General features: G+C 44.9%; 1 protein-coding gene across 1 annotated transcript in view; it reads left to right on the forward strand.

Annotated features, from left to right (window-relative positions):
• Positions 1-21,536, forward strand: part of LOC142469995 (kelch domain-containing protein 3-like) — a 123,097-nt gene that overhangs the window by 39,311 nt on the left and 62,250 nt on the right. Inside the window, exons 8-10 of the mRNA XM_075576832.1 lie at positions 6,562-6,613; positions 10,592-10,692; positions 12,411-12,496. Of these exons, the coding sequence (XP_075432947.1) occupies positions 6,562-6,613; positions 10,592-10,692; positions 12,411-12,496 (239 nt within the window). The remainder of the gene's footprint in view (positions 1-6,561; positions 6,614-10,591; positions 10,693-12,410; positions 12,497-21,536) is intronic.

Below are 21,536 nucleotides of genomic sequence, written 5' to 3' on the forward strand. Positions count from 1 at the left end.
TAAATATATTGGAAAAAGCTCAGCAGGGCACATCAGTTACGGATAGGGAAACATTGTTGGTAGTCAATAATGGGAAGAATACGAAAAAAAATCAATCTGGCATTTATTCAACACTTTCATAAAGCCTTAAACGAAGTTACACAAACATTTAGGGAAAATTGGTTTATTCTGAGATGTGACCTTTTATTGAGTCATATCTCCAAATGCTAAAAAGTGTATATACACCCCATCCCCCTTGGGAATACTATGTCAGTTAACGGCTTTAAGGGGTTAACTGTGTGGGCTCACATACCATAACAAAGTATAGAGTGATGTAACAGGAAGTAAATTACTCCCACTGTATGCATGGTTACCAATGACATCACCATCAGGGTATATATTGTGAGAACAAAGGTTCTAGAATGTAGGTTCCTGTGAGTAACAGTTGGAGGAGCCTCACAGTTGGTAATATTAATAAATTCCTGTGTATAGTTAATGTATGGTGATGATGTCCTGCCCCTGTTTGTTGTTTTGAGGTTAGGGAAAGTGTCCTATCCAGTTAGCATCTGTAGCCATGGAAGTACAGAAGCTTACACGTTCCTACAGAGGAAGTCTATGTCCTATTGGGGTTATAAACATAGTAGCCCTGGGATCTAATCGGAGCGGCCCTGCTGAGAGGCTCCACCTTGTCTCCGAAACCGAGAGCTTAAGAGATGCACAAAGTACTTTGCACCGGGTAAGCATGGGCGTCCACAGGGGGGGGCAAGTGGGGGCTCTTGCCCCCCCTGGATCCTCACATTAATTTAATAAAATATGCTGGGCCGCGGCCCGGGATTGGATGGGAGGCGGGGCTTTAGCGAAAGTAGACAGCAGCAGTCACGCAGGGGTGGGGGCCGCCACGCTCTCCCGCGCTTTTGCACACCAGCCAGCACCTCGATCGAACCGTCTGTTTCATTCCAGCCTCACCGTCCGTCTGAACCCGTGGCCGCATACGGTAGGGACCCGTGGGACCAGGGAGAGATGGAGATGCGGGGGAGAGAGGGAGATTGGGGGGGCAAAGAAGCTTGGGGGGGGCGAGGGAGATTGGGGGTGGGGGGAGGTTGGGGGGGGCAGGGGTGGGGGCCACCACGTGCCCTCCCGCTCTCCCGCGCTCCCGCGATCCCGCGCTGTAACTCCCCTTCCGGCACCCAGACGCTCCCTCTGGCGCTCCCTCTGGCCCTCCCTCCTGCACCCCGGCACCCCTAATCACTCTCACCGTGAGATGGGAGATGCAGAGGGGGGAGAGATGGGAGATGCAGGGGGGGGGAGTGAGATGGGAGATGCAGAGGGGGGGGGAGAGATGGGAGATGCAGGGGGGGAGTGAGATGGGAGATGCAAGGGGGGAGAGAGATGGGAGATGCTGGGGGGGGAGAGATGGGAGATGCAGAGGGGGGGGAGAGATGGGAGATGCAGGGGGGGAGAGAGATGGGAGATGCAGGGGGGGGGAGAGATGGGAGATGCAGAGGGGGGGGGAGAGATGGGAGATGCAGGGGGGGAGAGATGGGAGATGCAGAGGGGGGGGAGAGATGGGAGATGCAGAGGGGGGAGAGATGGGAGATGCAGGGGGGGAGAGATATGGGAGATGCAGGGGGGGAGAGATGGGAGATGCAGAGGGGGGGAGAGATGGGAGATGCAGAGGGGGGGAGAGATGGGAGATGAAGGGGGGGAGTGAGATGGGAGATGCAGGGGGGGAGAGATGGGAGATGCAGGGGGGGGAGAGATGGGAGATGCAGAGGGGGGGGGAGAGATGGGAGATGCAGAGGGGGGGGAGAGATGGGAGATGCAGGGGGGGGAGTGAGATGGGAGATGCAGGGGGGGAGAGAGATGGGAGTTGCTGGGGGGGGAGAGATGGGAGATGCAGAGGGGGGGGGAGAGATGGGAGATGCAGGGGGGGAGAGAGATGGGAGATGCAGGGGGGGGAGAGATGGGAGATGCAGAGGGGGGGAGAGATGGGAGATGCAGGGGGGGAGAGGTGGGAGATGCAGAGGGGGGGGGAAATGGGAGATGCAGAGGGGGGGAGAGATGGGAGATGCAGGGGGGTAGAGAGATGGGATATGCAGGGGGAGAGAGATGGGAGATGCAGAGGGGGGGGAGAGATGGGAGATGCAGAGGGGGGAGAGATGGGAGATGCAGGGGGGGAGAGAGATGGGAGATGCAGGGGGGGAGAGATGGGAGATGCAGAGGGGGGGAGAGATGGGAGATGCAGAGGGGGGGAGAGATGGGAGATGCAGAGGGGGGGAGAGATGGGAGATGCAGGGGGGGAGTGAGATGGGAGATGCAGGGGGGGGGAGAGATGGGAGATGCAGGGGGGGGAGAGATGGGAGATGCAGAGGGGGGGGGGGAGAGATGGGAGATGCAGAGGGGGGGGGGAGAGATGGGAGATGCAGGGGGGGGAGTGAGATGGGAGATGCAGGGGGGGAGAGAGATGGGAGATGCAGGGGGGGGGGAGAGATGGGAGATGCAGAGGGGGGGGAGAGATGGGAGATGCAGAGGGGGGGAAGATATCGGAGATGGTATTTAGAGGAACCCCAGCAGTGAGACCTGGAAGTGCAATAATGTGGTGCAACTGCATGCAATAGTGTTTTTTTAATATTTAATATTTTAATAATCTCGGGGGGGGGGGGGGAAACCCCCCTAATGCTGGTCGGGCTCGTCCCCACGGTGCACTCACCACCACTTTCACGCCGGGCACTGGCCGTTAAAATTATGCCCCCCCCCCGAAAAAAAATTTGCGGACGCCCATGCGGGTAAGTGATCCCACAGTTCATGATTAGAGGGTAACCTAAGATGGGGCCCACTTGATACTGTATAAGGAGTTATGGACGCTATACAGAAGATGGCCACTTAAGATAACAGCAACAAGTCTAAGCAGCTCCCTAGCATGAGAGAGTAAGCATTATACTGTAGTTAAAGTGTATGTAGTAACGAATGTCTTGATGTGAATGTCTTAAAGATCCTGTTTGCACTATAAAAAGCATCCTTCATTATTCCATCAGCATATCTACGCCCAGTCTGCATGGATCCAGCACCCTGACAAGGTATGAGAGACTGAGCAAAGCCATGTACAATATATAGTCAACTAATGTAAACTCCTTAAGAGCCGGGTAAGTAGGAATACATGCATTTACAGAAGAAGTTAAAATGTAAGATGTGTGTAAACTCCTTTATAGAGGAGGATGTGAAAATGCCACAGGGTATGGCATTCCTTTCACAAAAAATAGAGGGGTGTTTTAAAGGTGGTACTTGTACAATGTGCAAATGTATTAATCAGATCTCGTGTCCAAGACAAAAAAAATCTATTCATTCCTTTGGTAATTGTCAAAATATGTAGTTTATGAAGTTATTGAAGTTAATTGCAAGTATGGTATGAAATGTATAGGACATACTATACACTGCTTTAAACAACGCATTTGAGAATATGCATGCAGTTGGTAAAAAAACCTATTTCATGCTTCAGCAGCGCATTAAGTGGATAAACATAAAGGGATAAAACCTTTTTTATAATTTATAGCAATTGAACTAGTGAAGAAAAGCCCTAAAGGGGGAAATAGATTAGAAAGACTATTACAGAGGTACTGATGCAGCCACGAGTATCAGAACACTTGCCTTTGAAAATCTGGGGCAATACCCCAGTAATGATGCAACATTTCTATGACATTTCTGCAGACAGACTAATGGCCCATCGGATTAACACAGCGGGGGTCCCTGGCAGTCCCATTCAAACTGATCATCAGATGGGCCATTAGTCTGTTTGGAGAAATGTCACAGAAATGTTGCAGCATTACTCAGAGATTGCCCCAGATTTTCAAAGGCAAGTGTTTGGATACTCGTTGCTGCATCTGTAACCTTATTGGACAATAGTCTTAAATACTTTGGAACCAAGTAGTCTGAAAAGCGAAATACATTTACAAAGTTTCATGAGTAGAGTGTTATTTGTAACAACTTCCTTTATATTTTTTGACCATTTGTATAAAGATTTTTTGTATTGCAATGTTTTTAGGCACGATTCTGGGATTGGCTTATGCGATCACATGGGGTAAATTAGGGGTATATAAAGGAACTCATGGTGTTTTGCAGAGCCCTTGAAAAGCCCAGAGGGAGAAACATGTTGGGCTATTTGTCCTACTGTATGTGGTTTTATTATCTCCCAGCAACCTATGTTGAGATATTATGCAACTGTCGTTGACGATAAAGAAAAGTTTATTTTTGGATCCATGACTTGATGCTGAATTTTTCTGGGTCTCATTTGCTACTTGTATCTTTTACATCTGATAAACTTTACATACAATATGTTACATTTGTATGTTTGGTATGTTTGCGTTTATGCAGCTGCATGTCATACATAGATGGTCAATTCTGGGGGGCGAATTTAGATCCGAAGCGAATTGGCCGTTTACTTTGGTCCGCGGATTTCAACAGATCAATGTCAAAAAGGGCGAATCGCGGTTTGCAGATATTTTATTATTATCACTCCGCAGATTCCACAACCCGTGGACGGATTTGTAGAATCCAATCGTACTGTTATTGGATTCTACAAATCCATCCAAGGGTTGTATCCAATGGCGGATTTTGATGAAAACTGCCCAAATTTGGTTGAGGATTTTACAAAATGGATTTTGGGGGGTAACATCAGCAAAAATCCGGGAAACGGATTGGGGCAGATTTGTCCATCTCTAGTCATATTGTATGAACAGACAAGGGTTCTCAATAGTCACTAGAGATGTGTGAATTTTTTTTGTTTTTTTTTTCTCAAAGATGAACGATACAGTTGAAATTTTCCAATATTTTATCATAAAGGCAAATTTTGTTAAAAATTCGGCAAGCGTCAAAAGCCAATAGTCATGGCAAATTCCAACACAGAAGCAAATGGTCACATGGCTCTTCCAATATTGATATTTTGTGAAATTGTGGCAAAAGTTGCATAATTTCATGATAACCTGGCAATAGTTTTTCACCTAAATCTGTTTTCATTTATTCCCAAGCAATGTGATCTGTAGCAGAAATTTTACAATAACGTGAAGGAAAACTTCCACTAATCAAAATAAAAAAAAATTCACGTTACTTTAGCCGTGACATGTGAGTGAGCACCCATTAGGTGTGTGACGTTTGTCTCCCTATCTATTTCATTGCATAGATTCCCCAGACATTTTGTCTGCTTTGTTAAACAGCATATACAGCTAAACCAAGAAAGATACAGAATCAGTGGACCCCCTGAAAGACTGTTTCCTCATTTTAGACTCATGGGTTTGAGCTTGGTCACTGATTCTGCATTGTGAAACTTGTATACACAATCAGGATATGATGGCTAAAAAAAGGCAAAAACCCTCCCCCATATAGAGTGCATCAAAGATAGAATAAAATTGTTTCTATGTTTTAGGTGTGCAGTAATATATGCAAAGATTGGAGCGCAACTCCTAGGAACCACATACGGGGTAGAAAAAAACACAAATCGTGAAATTCTGTGTAATAAAGAGGTAGAAGGGTAATAGATGCACTCACAGGTTTCTTTCTATAAATGCACTAGAGAGGCTTTCTGATACACCCACTAGCCTTAAATGATCCTGGACACCCTTTAAACACCATTAGGTATAGGATATCCATTATATCCTGTGGCTTGATGTCATATTCCCAAAGTCTAACTGCTGATTGCCCAGTTTAAGTACAATACATGCCAGCTTTATCCAGCTAACCGGTGAGTGCATCTATTACCCTTCTACCTCAGAATACACACTTTAATACCCAAAATTGCACAGTTCGTGTTTTTTTCCACCCCACATGTGGTTCCTGGGAGTTACACTCCACTCTTTGTATCTGTGTTCCTGTGAGACCTTGTGAAGGGTCTTTCCCTTGGAGAAGCACCTCAGAAACTTCCAAAGGGGTTGTATTTGATACATTTATTTATAGTTGTGTTACTATATATCACTGTTTTTCATGTATATTTTACTTATGCGTCCTATTGATTGATGCACTTTTGTATTTGTTTTTGTGCAGTAATAAATAGAATATCTTATTAACTAATGATGATCGAATACATGGGGTATTCCTTATTAGTGAGGCAAAGAAAGCTATTGATATATGAATTATATGGTTAAACATACAGGCATACCCGGTTTATGGACACTCACTTTAAGTACACTCGCGAGTAAGGACATATCGCCGGCAGCTCGCGCATGCGCCTGTCAGCACGTCCTGAACAGCAATACCAGCTCCCTACCTGTACCAAAGCTGTGCGCAAGCGGGGAGACTATAGAGCCTGTTACAAATACGTTATTTACAAAAGTAATGCACGTATATGACGATTGCAGTACAGTACATGCATCGATAAGAGGGGAAAAAGGTAATGCTTCACTTTAAGTACATTTTCACTTTACATACATGCTGTGGACCCATTGCGTACGTTAATGCAGGGTATGCCTGTATATATTGTAACTCACATTCTTTTTTATGCTTGAAATTTAGTAAAATATGAAGTTATGATTTGGCTTGAACTAGGCATTGATTTTTGTATTCAATACATTATACATGTTTTGTGATTTGATTTAGTATCTGAAATCTGGGTGCCAGTTAAGGCTTCTGGCTCAATACCTGATGCTAGGTAAGTAACCAATTTTTAGACTAAATAGAAATGTAGTAATCTTATTGGTTTTTAACTCTGCAATGATTTGGAACATACATTATATATAAAATGTAAAATTTTTATTAACTGCTCAATCTTCAGATAAAATATTGTTTGCCTACCGAAGATTTGTGTTACTTCTAAACATACTTTTAACTTTTCAGTAATCAATTATTTTATAGGATGTTATCTATAAATGTATTTTGTATATTCTTAGTTGGCATAGAGCATCAAGACTTAATGAGAACTACTAGATATACTCTTAGCACTTAAAGAAGCAAATATAGTAACTGCTCCTAAACCAACTAGAGAATGTAATAGGTTCAGGCTTATGCAATTTATTTAAAACCAGAGACATAACATAAAACACAGACAAAGCTCAGTGCACATCCAGAAAAACTCATATACGGTACAGTGCCTAAATATACATGTATAAATAACAAATAAATAAAATGGTCTTTTAGTTTAACATTTTGGCCAAATTGTTGTAAGCCCTTGAGCCAACTGCACGGCAGACCACGTTTCAAGGGTCCCTACACTAATATAGATTCTTAATAACTTGTGCATTGCCAGGAAGAATGATTTATAGTAAATCTGTCAATATAAGTTGCAAAAGTTCTAAGTCTGATTGAAGCTTTTATTAACCTGTACATTACCAGGAAAAGCACTCTTTAATAGATTTGTCACAATCACACTGCCAGCAGGCAAGTTCCCCTGAGAGTGGGAGATGCCATGGAGTGAGCTTTTAACCATTTAAATGTGGGAGGGAGTGAGCTTCAATTAGGTAGGAGGTTGCCACCCTCCAATCAGCTAAGACTAGCTGAACAAGAATTATAAAACATACAGAACACCTACAAGCTCATATTGAACCCCCAAAATAACCACAACATATATATAAGCATATAAGGTCACAGAGGAGTGCTACTGAGCATAGGCAATATATATATTTAAAACCATAGACATAACATAAAACACAGACAAAGTGCACATCCAGAAAAACTCATATACGGTACAGTGCCTAAATATACATGTATAGATAACTATTAAATTAAATGGTCTTTTAGTTTAACATTTTGGCCAAATTGTTGTAAGCCCTGGAGCCAACTGCACAGCAGTTTATGACCGTATATGAGTTTTTCTGGATGTGCACTGAGCTTTGTCTGTGTTTTATGTTATGTCTCTGGTTTTAAATATATATATTGCCATGCTCAGTAGCACTCGTCTGTGAAACTTATATGCTTATACAGGTAAACCCCGTTATAATGCGCCTCGCTATACCGCGATTCGGTTATAACGCGGTTTTCCCGTGGCTCCCGTTTAAAAAAATAAATAAATAATTTTAAAAAAAATATTTAAAAAAAATAATAATAATTTAGTTTTTTTTTTGCACACTGCACACACTCACTGCACACACACTGCTCATTGTTCACACTGCACACACTGCACACACACTGCTCATTGCTCACACTGCACATTGCTCACATTGCACACACACTGCACACACACTGCACACACACTGCACCCACACTGCACCCACACTGCACCCACACTGCACCCACACTGCACACTGCACACACACTGCTCATTGCTCACACTGCACACACTGACACACTGCTCATTGCTCACACTGACACACTGCTCATTGCTCACACTGCTCACACTGCACACTGCACACACACTGCTCACACTGACACACACTGCTCATTGCACACACTGACACACTGCACATTGCTCACATTGCACACACACTGCACACACACTGCACACTGCACACACACTGCTCATTGCTCACACTGACACACTGCTCATTGCTCACACTGACACACTGCTTATTGCTCACACCGCACACACCACACACACACACACACACACATAAATCAGCCTTACCTTGGGGATGATTGGTGAGGCATGTGGCTACAGGGGGGGGGCGCTGCGTGCCGCTGGGGGTGATGGCTGCGGGGGCCCCCGATGCTGCGGGGGCTGGTGGGATGGCCCGGTGCAGCGCGGGGGGGCAGGTAGGTTGGCGGTACGGCCTGGGGCGTGGGACGTCATTGGGGGGTGGAGGGGGGGGTGGCGGGGCCCTGCGATGCGGCGGGGCGAGGGGGCCCGGTCCTGCGAGGGGGAGGGTGGTGACGGTGCTGGGGGGGTTGGTGCTGCAGGGGTCGAGGCGACTGATCACCTGTTCCCCGGGCCTCCCTCTCGCGCCGGAGCTGATGACTTCCGGCAGTTTTTTTTTCTTCTGTTCCCCGGGCCTCCCTCTCGCGGGAAGGGGCTGGGAGGGAAAGGGAGGAGGCATGTGGCCCGCATGTAGGGCTTCCGGACACCTCTTCCTTCCTTCCCTCCTCACTCCCTCCCGAACAGGCACGCGGCGGCCATTTTTTTTTTAAATTAGCGCGACCCCGTTATTAACGCGGTGGTCTCGGGGTGGACCCCGAGGACCGCGTTATAACGGGGTTTACCTGTGTATATGTTGTCAGTATTTTGGGGGTTCAATATGAGCTTGTAGGTGTTCTGTATGTTTTATGCAATTTATTGTTACGTATAAAATCTGCAATACTGAATAATAGATCATTTGTGTCAAATGTCTCAATGAAATCAGAGAGCCTAATCGATGCCATCCTAATTATATTGATTGGTTGCATGTTGCCTAATGAATTGATGGTCCGCAATATAGCACCTATTACCTATGCAAAGTGTGTATTCCCATAACAATGATTGCTCTGCAAATCACAAGTAAAATCACTGTTCCAGTGTTAGCTTGAGCTGATCAGACATACTTGCTTGTAATTGATGTGTTGAGAAAAATGCCAAATGAAACATAGTGTAATTATCATTTGTATTAGTATACTGTACAGGACATTTTAGTGGATTGTTAAGAAAGGGTTGAGACAATTGTACAACATAAGTACCATTTTTACATTTGCTTTGATTTCTGCAGAAACTGGTATGATTAGATACTGACTCAACTCACAGATAGTCGTGACACAGCCATGCAAAAAATAAATAAATAAAAACCCCATAAAACATTCCTACTTTATGCGAAAAGGTCTAGCTTTGTATTGGTACAAACTGTCTTTCCATCATTTTTCCCAAGAAGAAAGTTGCGCCAGAGCACTCACGAATTCCAGAAATTAAAAAGTGCAAGCTTTATTTATCCACAAAGTTATAACAAAAGATACATACTGTATATGGGGAGACACCAGCAAGAAGAGGCTCAAAAAACACAAAACGCCAATAGCTGTTTCGTGCCCTAAAGCTCTTTTTCAAGGCTCAAAATTAAACTTACATTCCCAGAAGGAGGGTTTAAAAATATCCCATTTCTCAATCGCGACACCACCCACAATTGCAGATTTAAAATTACATATACTAGAAAAAAATGGGTAAAATCATACATATAAAAAAAAAACAATGGCTAGCCTTTAATTAAAAAATCTAAAAGTATTCCCGCTGTAATAATCTCCGTTTTCTCCCCCCCCCTCTACAGAGGGGTGGTGAGGGATGGAGGGAGGAGAAGATATATTCTAGACCTATAAATGTAAGTAAATCCGGATTACTTGCATGATCCCTTTGTCAATAAGTCTCCCACGCTCCATTATTCTATGGCGTACTTGAAGTATAGTCTTATCCATATCAATTAGGTTACACGGACATGTCAATAAATAAACTTTGTGTAATTACTACAGTACCTTTAATACAATCATGTATTTGATATGTTTTTCCAAAGAATATATGTGAGTCGCCTAAAATTTTAGACGTACTGTACATAAATTAAATCAAGCATATCTGTTATTATCTGTGTTAGGTTTCCTATCAAGCCATGTTCCTTCACCTTTAGTTTTACATTCACGGTGTACCAGTTTATCTTTCATTGTTATTAGTGCTGGGATTTACATAAGCTCCTGAATTTCTGTTTCCATTTCCATCTATTTACAATATCCCATGCCTGGTTATTTTCAGGTCGGGACATGTATTTGCTACAGTTGGAGAACAAATATACATGTTTGGAGGCTGTTCTGGGGAATATATTTACTACAACGATGTGTATATGTTGGACACAGGTATTTTTCAGCATTTCATTTGTTACTGTAATTTAAAAATTCAATAATACTTAATGGTCTCTTTTTGCAAAAACAAGTGACAAAAACAGTGCAATCCATACAAATTGTATGAATTGCTCGTACAAAGTGTGAAGTGTTATTAATTGTACTACCTTAATCTTTGTTTGTTAGAAAGCTGGAAACCTACAGTACCTTACTGAGTAGTGGCATCATTGCTTTAACCACATTAAGGAGGTTACAGTAGCCTGGCCAATTATGACACCAGATACCCAGAAGGAACAAGAGATATTTGATATGCATTGTTAGTGCTATATACAGTAGACACAATTTAAGTATGATACAAGTAGGGAAATACTAGCGCAATGCAAAAATGTTCTTGCAGCTAAATAAGGATTCCAAGCAGTATTCCTGCCAGTGCATTATTCCTTAAGTAACATACACTGTAAACTCTATAATCAGCAGCAGAACAGATCTCACTGTACTATTTCTCCGGTGGTAGACACTATCTGGTTGAGAATAGCAAACACTTATTAAATCATGGATTCAGAACATATCTCCCTTTGCCTTATTTTGTAATTTACCTGTTGTGCTTATCCCCTTTGTTTGTACTTGACCTTGTATTGTAATTTTGTAAAGCGCTGCTTACACTGTTGGCGCAATATGAATCAAATGATAAATAAAATTATAATTCATAAAATAGGTAACCTCTTCCCACTAAATGCTTGGGGACTTTCTCAGGAATATATATATATTTGGGCTTTTGACATGGCGTCATACTGTAATTACTTTGACAACAAAACAATGCTAGGGTCAGTTCACTTTCGTCTTAGGAGGTCTGCCTCTCTTCTGTTAGAAGTGGAATCTTGATAATGACTCATCAGTGACCGTATTTTTCCCTCTTTTAGGAGTGTCAAATTGGTGGTAATCCATATACAGTGCTCACTACGCAGAATTCACCTAATGAATTCCACCAAAAACAGCTTCCAAAATACAGTTGAACTGAACATATTGGGAGTTATGCACTAAAGTCTTACGGTTGCAAAATAGAGACACAAAGTGTCCACCAAAATTAGCACCACCATTTAGCGAAGAGAAAAATCCCATATAAACCAATGGATCCATTGTCCATAAACCAATTGTTTGTTCAAAAGGGGGCCCGTTAGGAGTCTCCAATAAATATGTAATGGCGGATACCAGGTAGTAATTGTGCATTCCTTAGCCTGTGTGGGACTGCACAACTAGTAAGATCCCATACTGCATCTTAGCGTGGGTGTTATGTACTGCCTAGGATCAGGCAAACAGTTTTGTTAGCAATACTCTAACGAGTAGTCAGTAAGATGATGTATTCATTGGGGGTGCACAGATCAAATATTTTCTGGCATGGGGTGCATAATGTAAAAAAGATGCCATCCTGATTATATTGATTGGTTGCATCTCTGATCTGGTGCTGCTTTTATACCCCAGTTTTGCAGCTGGGAGACTTTGCTACATGACCCCCATTGACTTGATGAAGAGATTATCTTGTTCCACAAAGCACGTCTCCAAAACAATCATTCCAATTTAAAAGCATTACTACTTTTCCTGTGCCAAACAATTATGAAATAAAACTGTAATCACATTTTGTAATCCAAACTAAAAGTGATCTTTTGTTCAAATAGCAGTGTTGTAAAGCAGCACATATAGCACCTAGTATATTCTCTTGCTATGATTAACTTTAGGTACTTTGATGTGGCAACATTGTGAAGTCAAAGGAGAAAAACCAAGTGGACGAAAATATCATTCATTTACAGCACACCATGATAAGGTAAACAACAAATTATTTGCGGGGCTGTATTAAATAATTGTTCAGTATATATTTAGCAATAATCCAAAATATGTGCGGCGTTCATATTTAATAAAGTTTAATGAAGATTCAGGTCCTAATTAATGAAAGTCCAATCAAGAGAAAGTGCCAGAAAAGGTAGAGGCGTGGGAGAATCTTTGAAAACTGTAAAGCAGGCAAGGAAAGCATGTACTAGGGGAAGTATTTTGAGATATAGGTAGTGTAGAGGGAAGGGCATACTGTATTCATGTTACGCTTGTGCTGCCGACAGACCAGACCCTTCCCCTGCACTGAGGTGGGATGTATAGAGACACGCACCCGCATCGGAGAGAGCGTTTTTGGAGTGTGGTGGTAGCGTAGTCGACCAGGAAGTATAGATATAGAAAGATTAGTACTTGCCGGATCCGGGGTAGTAGGAATGCCATAGTGGGTTCCGTAGCCTAGGGTTGAGGATTGGAGAGGTCCGGGTGGTCGTAGTGCTAAAGCCGAGTCCGAGGGTCTTAGAGGTAAACGTAGTGAGGTGGAAGCCGGGGTCGAGAGCCAGAGAGAGTAATCAGCCAAGCCCGGGTCAAAACCTGAAAGGAGTACAAACGAAAGCACGTCACAGAAACCACAACTGCTTGAGAGGAGATTATGCAGAGCAATGAGCCAAAGGAAGGGCTGGGATAATAAAGGTATGTGGTCCAATAGAGGCAGGGGGCAGCGCAGAGGTGTGCCGTGGAGCACTCTGTGGTTGGACGGCATTGTATTTGATTTTCTGGCACAGCTGTGCCAGGGGGCGTGAGTGCGGATGCTGGGGGGCGTGGCTAATGGCAGAGTGGGGTGAATAAATTATAGTTGGAGACGCGCGCTCTGTAAGAGAGAGTTGCGTGCGTCCCGGCAAGATGGTGGCTGCCTGCGTGTGTGCCGGAGGCGGCGAGCGACACCATGATGGGGATACCGCCGAAGGGAAGAAGCAGCGGTGGCAGCGGACCCCACGGAAGGTAGGGGGGGTCACATCATGGCGGACGTGACCCCTGATTCCTTACAATTTACACTCGCATAATTGCAATAAATGTCACTTTGGTCATGTATCTAGAGTGGGGAGGGGAGAAGGTTTGTGTAGTTTGCATGTATATTACCACATATATATGCAGAATTTTACAAAACAGGCATGCGAATTCAAAAAGTTATAATATAAGTGCATCATCAAAAATTAAAGCACACAGTAAAGGTGCCAGAAGGAGAAGTAAAGAGCAGTATATAAGGGGCTATTTATTATTGGTGCTTTCAGTGTTCACACCTACATGCTTAGGCATGCTTCTTTGTTACATAACATTAGCAGTGGAGTCCCTGCTCCAAGGAGCTTACAATCTAATTGATAGGTAGGAAGAACGTACAGAGACAGTAGGAGGGAATTCTGGTAAGTGCGTCTGCAGGTGTTAACTTTAATTAATTATGCAACAATTTACAATGTGATTTTTGAAGCAAAACTTCTTAGCTGGTACTGGCACCTACAAATATCTCGTAGGGAAAAAAACTGAAAGGGAAGTGAGTACGCATGTGTAGAATTGGCCTGCACAAGTGTCCATCGCTGCCTGCGCATGCGCACAAGTCATAATCAGTAAGTATGGTAGTCAAATTCCCATACCTAGCAGGATATCCTCTCCATAGGAAAGTAATCAGCGGGCACTGCTTGGACAAAAAATGGCAAGAAGGCTGGAATGTGCAAAAAATATAAAAGCCTTTATTGATTCCCGGCAAACATGGATAAAAAATGGGAGAAGGAGTCCCCCCTCAGCGCTCTGACATGTTTCGTCCGCACAAGTCCCTGTGCGGACGAAACGCGTCAGAGCGCTGAGGGGGGACTCCTTCTCCCCTTTTTTATCCATGTTTGCCGGGAACCAATAAAGGCTTTTATATTTTTTGCACAGTCCAGCCTTCTTGCCATTTTTTGTCCAAGCAGTGCCCGCTGATTACTTTCCTATGGAGAGGATATCCTGCTACTTTATTGCTCACAAGCCTGGAGCATGCCAACTGGAACAGACCAATGAAAGAACTGAGTAAGTTTATTTCTTATTCTTAAGCACCCCAGGGTTAACAGCCACTTTTAGTGCACTATTTATACATTTATGGGGTCCCTAGCAGGTTACGTAACCTACTGGGTCAACCCTCTGTATGTTGCCAGGCTGCTCCCATACTAGGGGAGAGTCAGTAGACTCATTTGCTGTTCATCATATGTATTAACCCCTTATGGTCTGTTATCATGTTGCTGATTTAAATGGACTTCATATACCTGGAGTGAATCTCTGCAGCACAAGGAAATTTGAAGGGGCTCTACCCTTTAATGAGTGTTTCTGTTATAAATTCCCATACCTAGCTGCAGTCTCTGGCTACGCATGCGCAGACGCGACAGCTAATGATCACGCATGTGCAGAGAAGAAAGGATGTCCAGGCATGCGCACACGCGGCCATAACATTCAACGCATGTGCAGACATGGCACGCGCAGTATCTGTCCATGACACAGATGCATGCGAAGTCCCACCCAGCACCGCCAGCCATGCACAGAGACGCCCAGTGTAGGTTGTGAATGCGCAGAGGTGGCCCTTCAACACTTCCATTTCATTAGCAACATGACCAGGCTCTGGATGCCGATCCAGCACAAACACATTGAAAATCACTGACTTGCATAACCCCCCATAGCTCCTAAATACCTTGGTTTATACCCCACACAGAGACACACACCCTCACACATACACACACTGTCTCTTTAAGGGATCCTGTGATGAGAGCCTGTGTGATGCTTCCTCTCCCTCCTGTCAGCTGGAAGTTGATGACAGAAGCAGGGAGAGGAAAGAGCAGTGATCGGGCAGCTGCTGTTGTTCCTGATGCCAGCTCACTGCTGTTGGGGGTGTTGCCGGGTCTGGGACAGCTGGAAGAGTTGTCCCAGCACCCCCCTCCCAACCCCCGCCTCACGGGCGTGGAACCCCTGAGGGGTGCTCGCGGAACCCCGGTTGAAACTCACTGGCTTAAACTCTCACATTGAGTAACTTATGTTGGTAAAATAAACTTTAGAAAGCGTATAGTGTATAAATATACTATGAGCACTGACTTCTTGTTTTACTCCCAGGTCTGTAGCATGAGCACTGCTGGGCAATGGCTGCATACTTTCTATAGTAAGAAAGCAATAGGTAGAATTTTCCCCCCCTGTTTACAAACACACACTATAGAAGTACAAATAGCAAAACAATTATAAATCTACCATTTATAATAAAGCAGTGTGTAAACATATACAGTAACACATGAAATGTATATAGATGAATATAATATAGTAACTGTAATGATTATTAAAAAAAAGGATGGTGTGTGCCAAGCAGGCACGTTCTAAATCTAACATCTTTGCGTTTTATCACTTAAATTTGTATTTTGATTTTTATGATTTTGATTGAATGAAAGACTTTTGAGAGTGACAAAACACAAGTTTCACTACTAACGCACGTGCTCGGCACACACCCCATTTTTTTTAAATTGCTGTGGCAGGGCAAAACTGTAGACACACCCTGTAATGGGTGCTCGCCACAAACTGGACTGAGCCACAAGGCCGAGGTGGGGATATAGAAACACCGACCTGGAGCCGCAAAGTTGTGTCCGGAATGCAGATGCGTATTCGTGGCTAGCCGGGTCAGGATTGGAGAGATGAGTACAGAGTAGAAGGGAACTAGTCCCAAATATCGGTGCTCAGTAGGCAAATGGACAATAGTACATGAAGATTCTGGTATAGAATATCACTTGAAGTGGGACTGAGCTCTGATTAAAGCTTAGTGAGACTCATGAGACCGGTGCATATATCACCTATATGAGTGGAAAGTATAACAGTCCCTGTGATAAAGACAGACCTATGTATCAATGATCATGGTCATATCTATGATACCACTGGGACAAACACCCTGGAGTGGCACTGTAGAGATGGTCATAAACTCCTCAAAATGATATGGAGAATGGAGTACTCACATTAGTAGCAGCTCATCCGGATGCGTGCATCACGCCAATAAGTATCAAAGAAGACGATCCGAGGATCCAAAATGGAGCACAGCTGTGTAAGAAAACGGGGGCTAAACACCTGCAAAACTGTTAAAAAACCTTTAATCCATGGTAAGTGAGGGGTACAAAAGAACACTCTGATGTGTTTCGGGAGACAATCCCTTTGTCAAAGAGTATCCGAAGTTGAGGGTAGTAGAAGTTTGCGTTTCAGGTATCCAAGCCGAGATTGAGTGTAGGAGACAGGAGGGTAGTAGGTAAATCCGTAGCAAGGGTCCAGGTGAACTGCAAGGAAAGACAAAGCACAGAACGGCAAAGGCAGGACAAGGGATAACAGAGTACTTGCAACCAGCACAACGTCACACGGTACAAACTGTTATGCTCGGCCAAATTGCAGAAGCAAAGACTGAGCATAGAAAAAGGGTGAATAAGCCAATCGCTGAACTGCTGGTCAGCAGAGGCTGAAAGTGAAACCAGAGTTCTGATTTATTGCTGTTCAGAGTGCACACAGCAGGAGTTGATGAGGGAAGCCTGCAGCAAGTCTGAATCAAACTCTGGACGGGATCCTGCGTCCGATCCTCACAGTATTCTCCCCCCGCCCTTCAGGAGCTACCTCCAGATGCACCTGAGATGGTTTCGAGGGCTGACTCCGGTGATGCCCGAACCAGGCGGGGGCGTGAAGTCCATCCCTGGAGATCCAGGAACGTTCCTCGGGGCCAAAGTCCTTCCAATGGACCAGGTATTGGATTGTGCCTCAGGATAACCTGGAGTCAAGGATCATCTGAACCATGAACTCCTGTTGTTTCTCCACCAGGACAGATTCCGGAGGAGATGTAGGAACAGGAGACCTGGGATTCTGTCTCATCCTGTGACATATGAAATACCGATGGGATCTTCATAGAGGCTGTGAGGTGTAGCCGGTATGCCATCAGATTGACCCTCTCGATGATGACAAATGGGCCAATAAATCTGGGAGATAGCTTAGCCGTAGGTGCTTTTAACCTGATGTTTTTGGTAGAAAGCCATACCTTGTCACCAGGATTGTATGCTGGTATCTCACGACGATGCCGGTCTGCTTGCCTCTTTTACGTGGATACCGCTTTCTGAAGGTTGTTCTGGATTTTCCCCCATAACTCCTGTAGTTGTTGGATCTGGTTATCCATGGCTGGGACTCCGGATGCAGCTCCTGATGAGGGAAGAGCTGAGGGATGAAAACCATAATTAGCGAAGAATGGAAATTTTTGAGATGAGTCACTCCGTAAATTATGAAGGGAGAATTCTGCCAAGTTAAGACGTCTGCCTAATCATCTTGAGTGTCCAAGATGAAACAACGGATATATTGTTCCAAGGACTGATTAGTCCGCTCTATTTTTCCAATGGCTGGGGGTGATAAGCGGACGAAAAGTGTAAGGACACTCCAAGTTGTTGGCACAAGGCCCTCCAGAACTTGGAAATGAATTGAGAGCCCCGATCTGACACTATTACTTGAAGGGCTCCATGGAGTCAGAATATTTTCTAAAATAATACCTCTGAAAGTTTAGCTGCATTAGGTAATCTCTTCAGAGGAATGAAGTGAGCTTGTTTGGAGAACCTATCCATGAGCACCAAGATCGTGGTCATGCCCTTAGATAAGGGCAGCCCCACCAAAAAGACAATAGAAATGTGAGTCCACGGCCGGTCTGGAATCGGAAGAGGTTGTAATAGCCCCGTAGGACGACTCCTGAGTGTTTTGGTCAGGGCGCAGATACGGCAAGAGGCCACGAAGTTCTTCGTATCCTTCCAGATGTCTGGCCACCAGAATTTCCGTTACAGTAATTCGATGGTACTGATGGAGCGGCCGTTATGTGAACACATCTCGGCGCCGATTTTGTGTTCTCTGCTGTTCCCCACGCAGCATGAAACGCGGCTAATCGCTCCAGGCACATGCGCTTATCGCGGATGTTTTGTTTTAATTTCATGGATTCTGTCTCTTTGTTTGCAATAAAATGGATGAATTGTAATGTGTACAGTACTGTGCTACTGTGTCAATTTCATGTTTTTAAAAGCCAGAACACTAAAATTCATTTTTCTGCTCTCGCCGTGCTCGCATCTTAGTGCGGGAAGGCTGGAATTCATCCCACGGTTTCAAATCGGGATTCCGATGTACATGACGCGTGAAGTGTTCGACTAATGGCCGCTCCATCAAGACTCCTTTCGCCAGGATGACCCGAGCTTTTGGAACTATGACCCCTCTCCAAGACCTTTTGTTGAAAAGCTGGCGACACCAAAAGACGTCCATCCAGGATCTTGAGGCCCTCTGGAATTAGAGATTGATCCCGAATAATGTCCTCTAGAGAGAGTCAAAGGTAATGGCCGAGATGATGTGCGCCGGAGGAAGAATGGTTTCTTCGCAGTCCTCTGCGGTGTCATCGACCAGGAATTGGCGAGAAAGAGAATCCGCTTTTATATTCTTGGACCATGGTAGATAAGAAATAATAAAGTTGAAACGAGAGAAGAAGAATGACCACCTCGCCTTCCCTGACCTCAATCGACAAGCGCCCTCGATGTATAAGAGGTTTTTGTGATCGATGAGGATAGTCACCGGGTTTTCGGTACCCTCCAACAAGTGTCTCCAATCCTGCAAAGCCTTTTTATGGCCAAGAGTTCATAGTTGCCCACATCATAATTCCGTTTGGCTGGGGTGAATTTTTTTGGAGAAGATTGCTCAAGGATGCAATTTGGCCTTTGGGTTTTTCCACTGAGAGAGTACCGCTCCTGGCCCCACATCTGATGTGCCTACCTCATGGATGAAGGGTAAAGCGGGAACCGGTGCACTAGAACTGGAGCCGAAGGGAAGGCTGTCTTTAGTCTGTCAAATGCATCTGCTGCCTCTGCAGACCATTGAGAAGGATCCGCCCCTTTCTTGGTTAATGTGGTGATAGGCGCCAGGACGGATGAAAAATTTCTGTATAAATCGGCGGTGATAAATTTGCAAAGCCTAGAAGCAGCTGAACACATTTCAGGCTGAGGGGGTGTGGCTACTCCAGAACGGCTTTTACTTTGGCTGGATCAATGGCTAATCCCGTATCCGAGATGATATATCCCAGAAACAAGGTACTGGATTGATGGAATTGGCATTTTTCTAATTTAGCGAACTGATGATTCTCCCGCAACCGTCTTAGAACTTGCATCACATTGCCTGGATGTTCTTGTGCTGATTTAGAGAAGATCAGTATATCATCCAGGTATACGATGACGTATTTGTCGAGGAGATCCCTAAATATCTTGTTCACAAAGTTCTGAAATACTGCCGGAGCGTTGCAAAGTCCAAATGGCATAACAAGATACTTGTAGTGTCCATCACGTGTATTAAAAGCCGTCTTTCACTCATCACCCTGATGAATTCTCACAAAATTATAAGCCCCTCGTAAATCCAATTTGGTAAAAATAGAGGCTCCTTGCAACCTGTCAAACAGTTCAGAAATGAGTGGTAATGGATATCGATTCTTTACTCTTTACCATGATCTTGTTGAGTCCTCTGTAGTCAATGCACGGACACAGCGTTCCATTTTTCTTTTTAACGAAGAAAAACCCTGTGCCAGCGTGAGAAGAAGACTTCCGGATGCATCCCCTCTTAAGGTTTTCCTGAATGTATTCCTTCATGGAGCGGTTTTCTGGAGATGACAGCGGATATGAACTTCCTCTGGGAGGTTCCAACCCAGGCAAAGGATCAATGGCAAAGTCGAACGAACAATGTGGAGGCAGCTCCTTGGACTGAACTTTGTTGAATACATCGCGAAAGGAGGAGTAGATACAGGGTAGGTTGGTTTTCTCCTCAGACGGAACTGAAGTAGCATCCAGTGTTTGGGAAGGAACATAACAGTTACTTCGGCATCGTGAACACCATTGGACGAGCCGAGACTCCGCCCAATCCAAGAAAGGGTTATGAATTTGAAGCCACGGTAATCCCAGAATAACAGAAATATTGGGGCAGTGGATTACATTCAGTCGAATCTTTTCCGTATGGCCCGTACCGGTCTCCAACTATAGTGGAAGTGTCTCTAAGGAAATGAATGCTGGTTGTAACGGTCTGCCATCTATCACTTCCAAAGCTACCAGAGATTTTCTTTGTTCCAACGGAATGTCATGTTTCTCCACGAAACTTTGGTCGATGAAATTACCGCCTTACCCAGAGTCCAGAAAGGCCCAGGTCTTGACCGCGAAGGATTCCCTGGTCAATATAGCTAGACAGCTGTTACGCCGGTGCTGCCCGCAGACCAGACCCGTCCCGTGAGCTGAAGGGGGAAGTGGTAATACACGCACCCGCAGCAAAGGGAGCGTGTCCGGAGTGTGGTATGAAGCGTTGCCAGGCCAGGTGTAGTAAGGTAGACAATACTTGCCGGTACCAGTTGTAGAGATAGAGTGAAGGATGCCTTACCGAAGTCAGGGAGTGGAGAGTGGATATAGGTCGTAGTCCAAGCCGTGTTCAAGGGATTACCAGAGTATGCGTTGTCCAAGGAGTGTCGAGATCGAGAGCCAGAGGGGGTAGTCGTACTAGCTGCGTCAGAACCTGTGAAAACACTGAGAGAATCCAGAAGTACTTCAATACAGAGACTATGTCGAGCAAAGACTGAGAGCAGAGAGGAGCTAGATAAAGCAGGAAGGTCCAATTAGGAACGGAGGCGGGACAGGAAGAGCTACAGGAAACACTGCAGATTGGTGCAGGCATAACAGGCCAGGTGAGTCTTGTTGGTAACCTGAGTATGCCCGTGCAGTGTGCGGGGGCGGAGCCTGAGGGACGGGAATAAGAGTGTGCAGACTGAGCGTGCTCTGTAACTCGTGTATGCGCGTGAACCGAGCCAGTGGATGGTGCAGGTGTGCGTGCAGGAGGGCGTGGGCGCCCCCGGCGCTGAGCAGAGGAATCGCCGAGGGGAGTGATCCCGCGGCAGGGGCGGGGAGCCGTGGAGGCCGGTAAGGCAGGATTGTTTTGTGTGTCCAGGGGCACCCTGCGGGGAGGGAGTGCTC

This window comes from Ascaphus truei, chromosome 1 (genome assembly GCF_040206685.1).
Source record: "Ascaphus truei isolate aAscTru1 chromosome 1, aAscTru1.hap1, whole genome shotgun sequence".
NCBI lineage: Eukaryota > Metazoa > Chordata > Amphibia > Anura > Ascaphidae > Ascaphus > Ascaphus truei.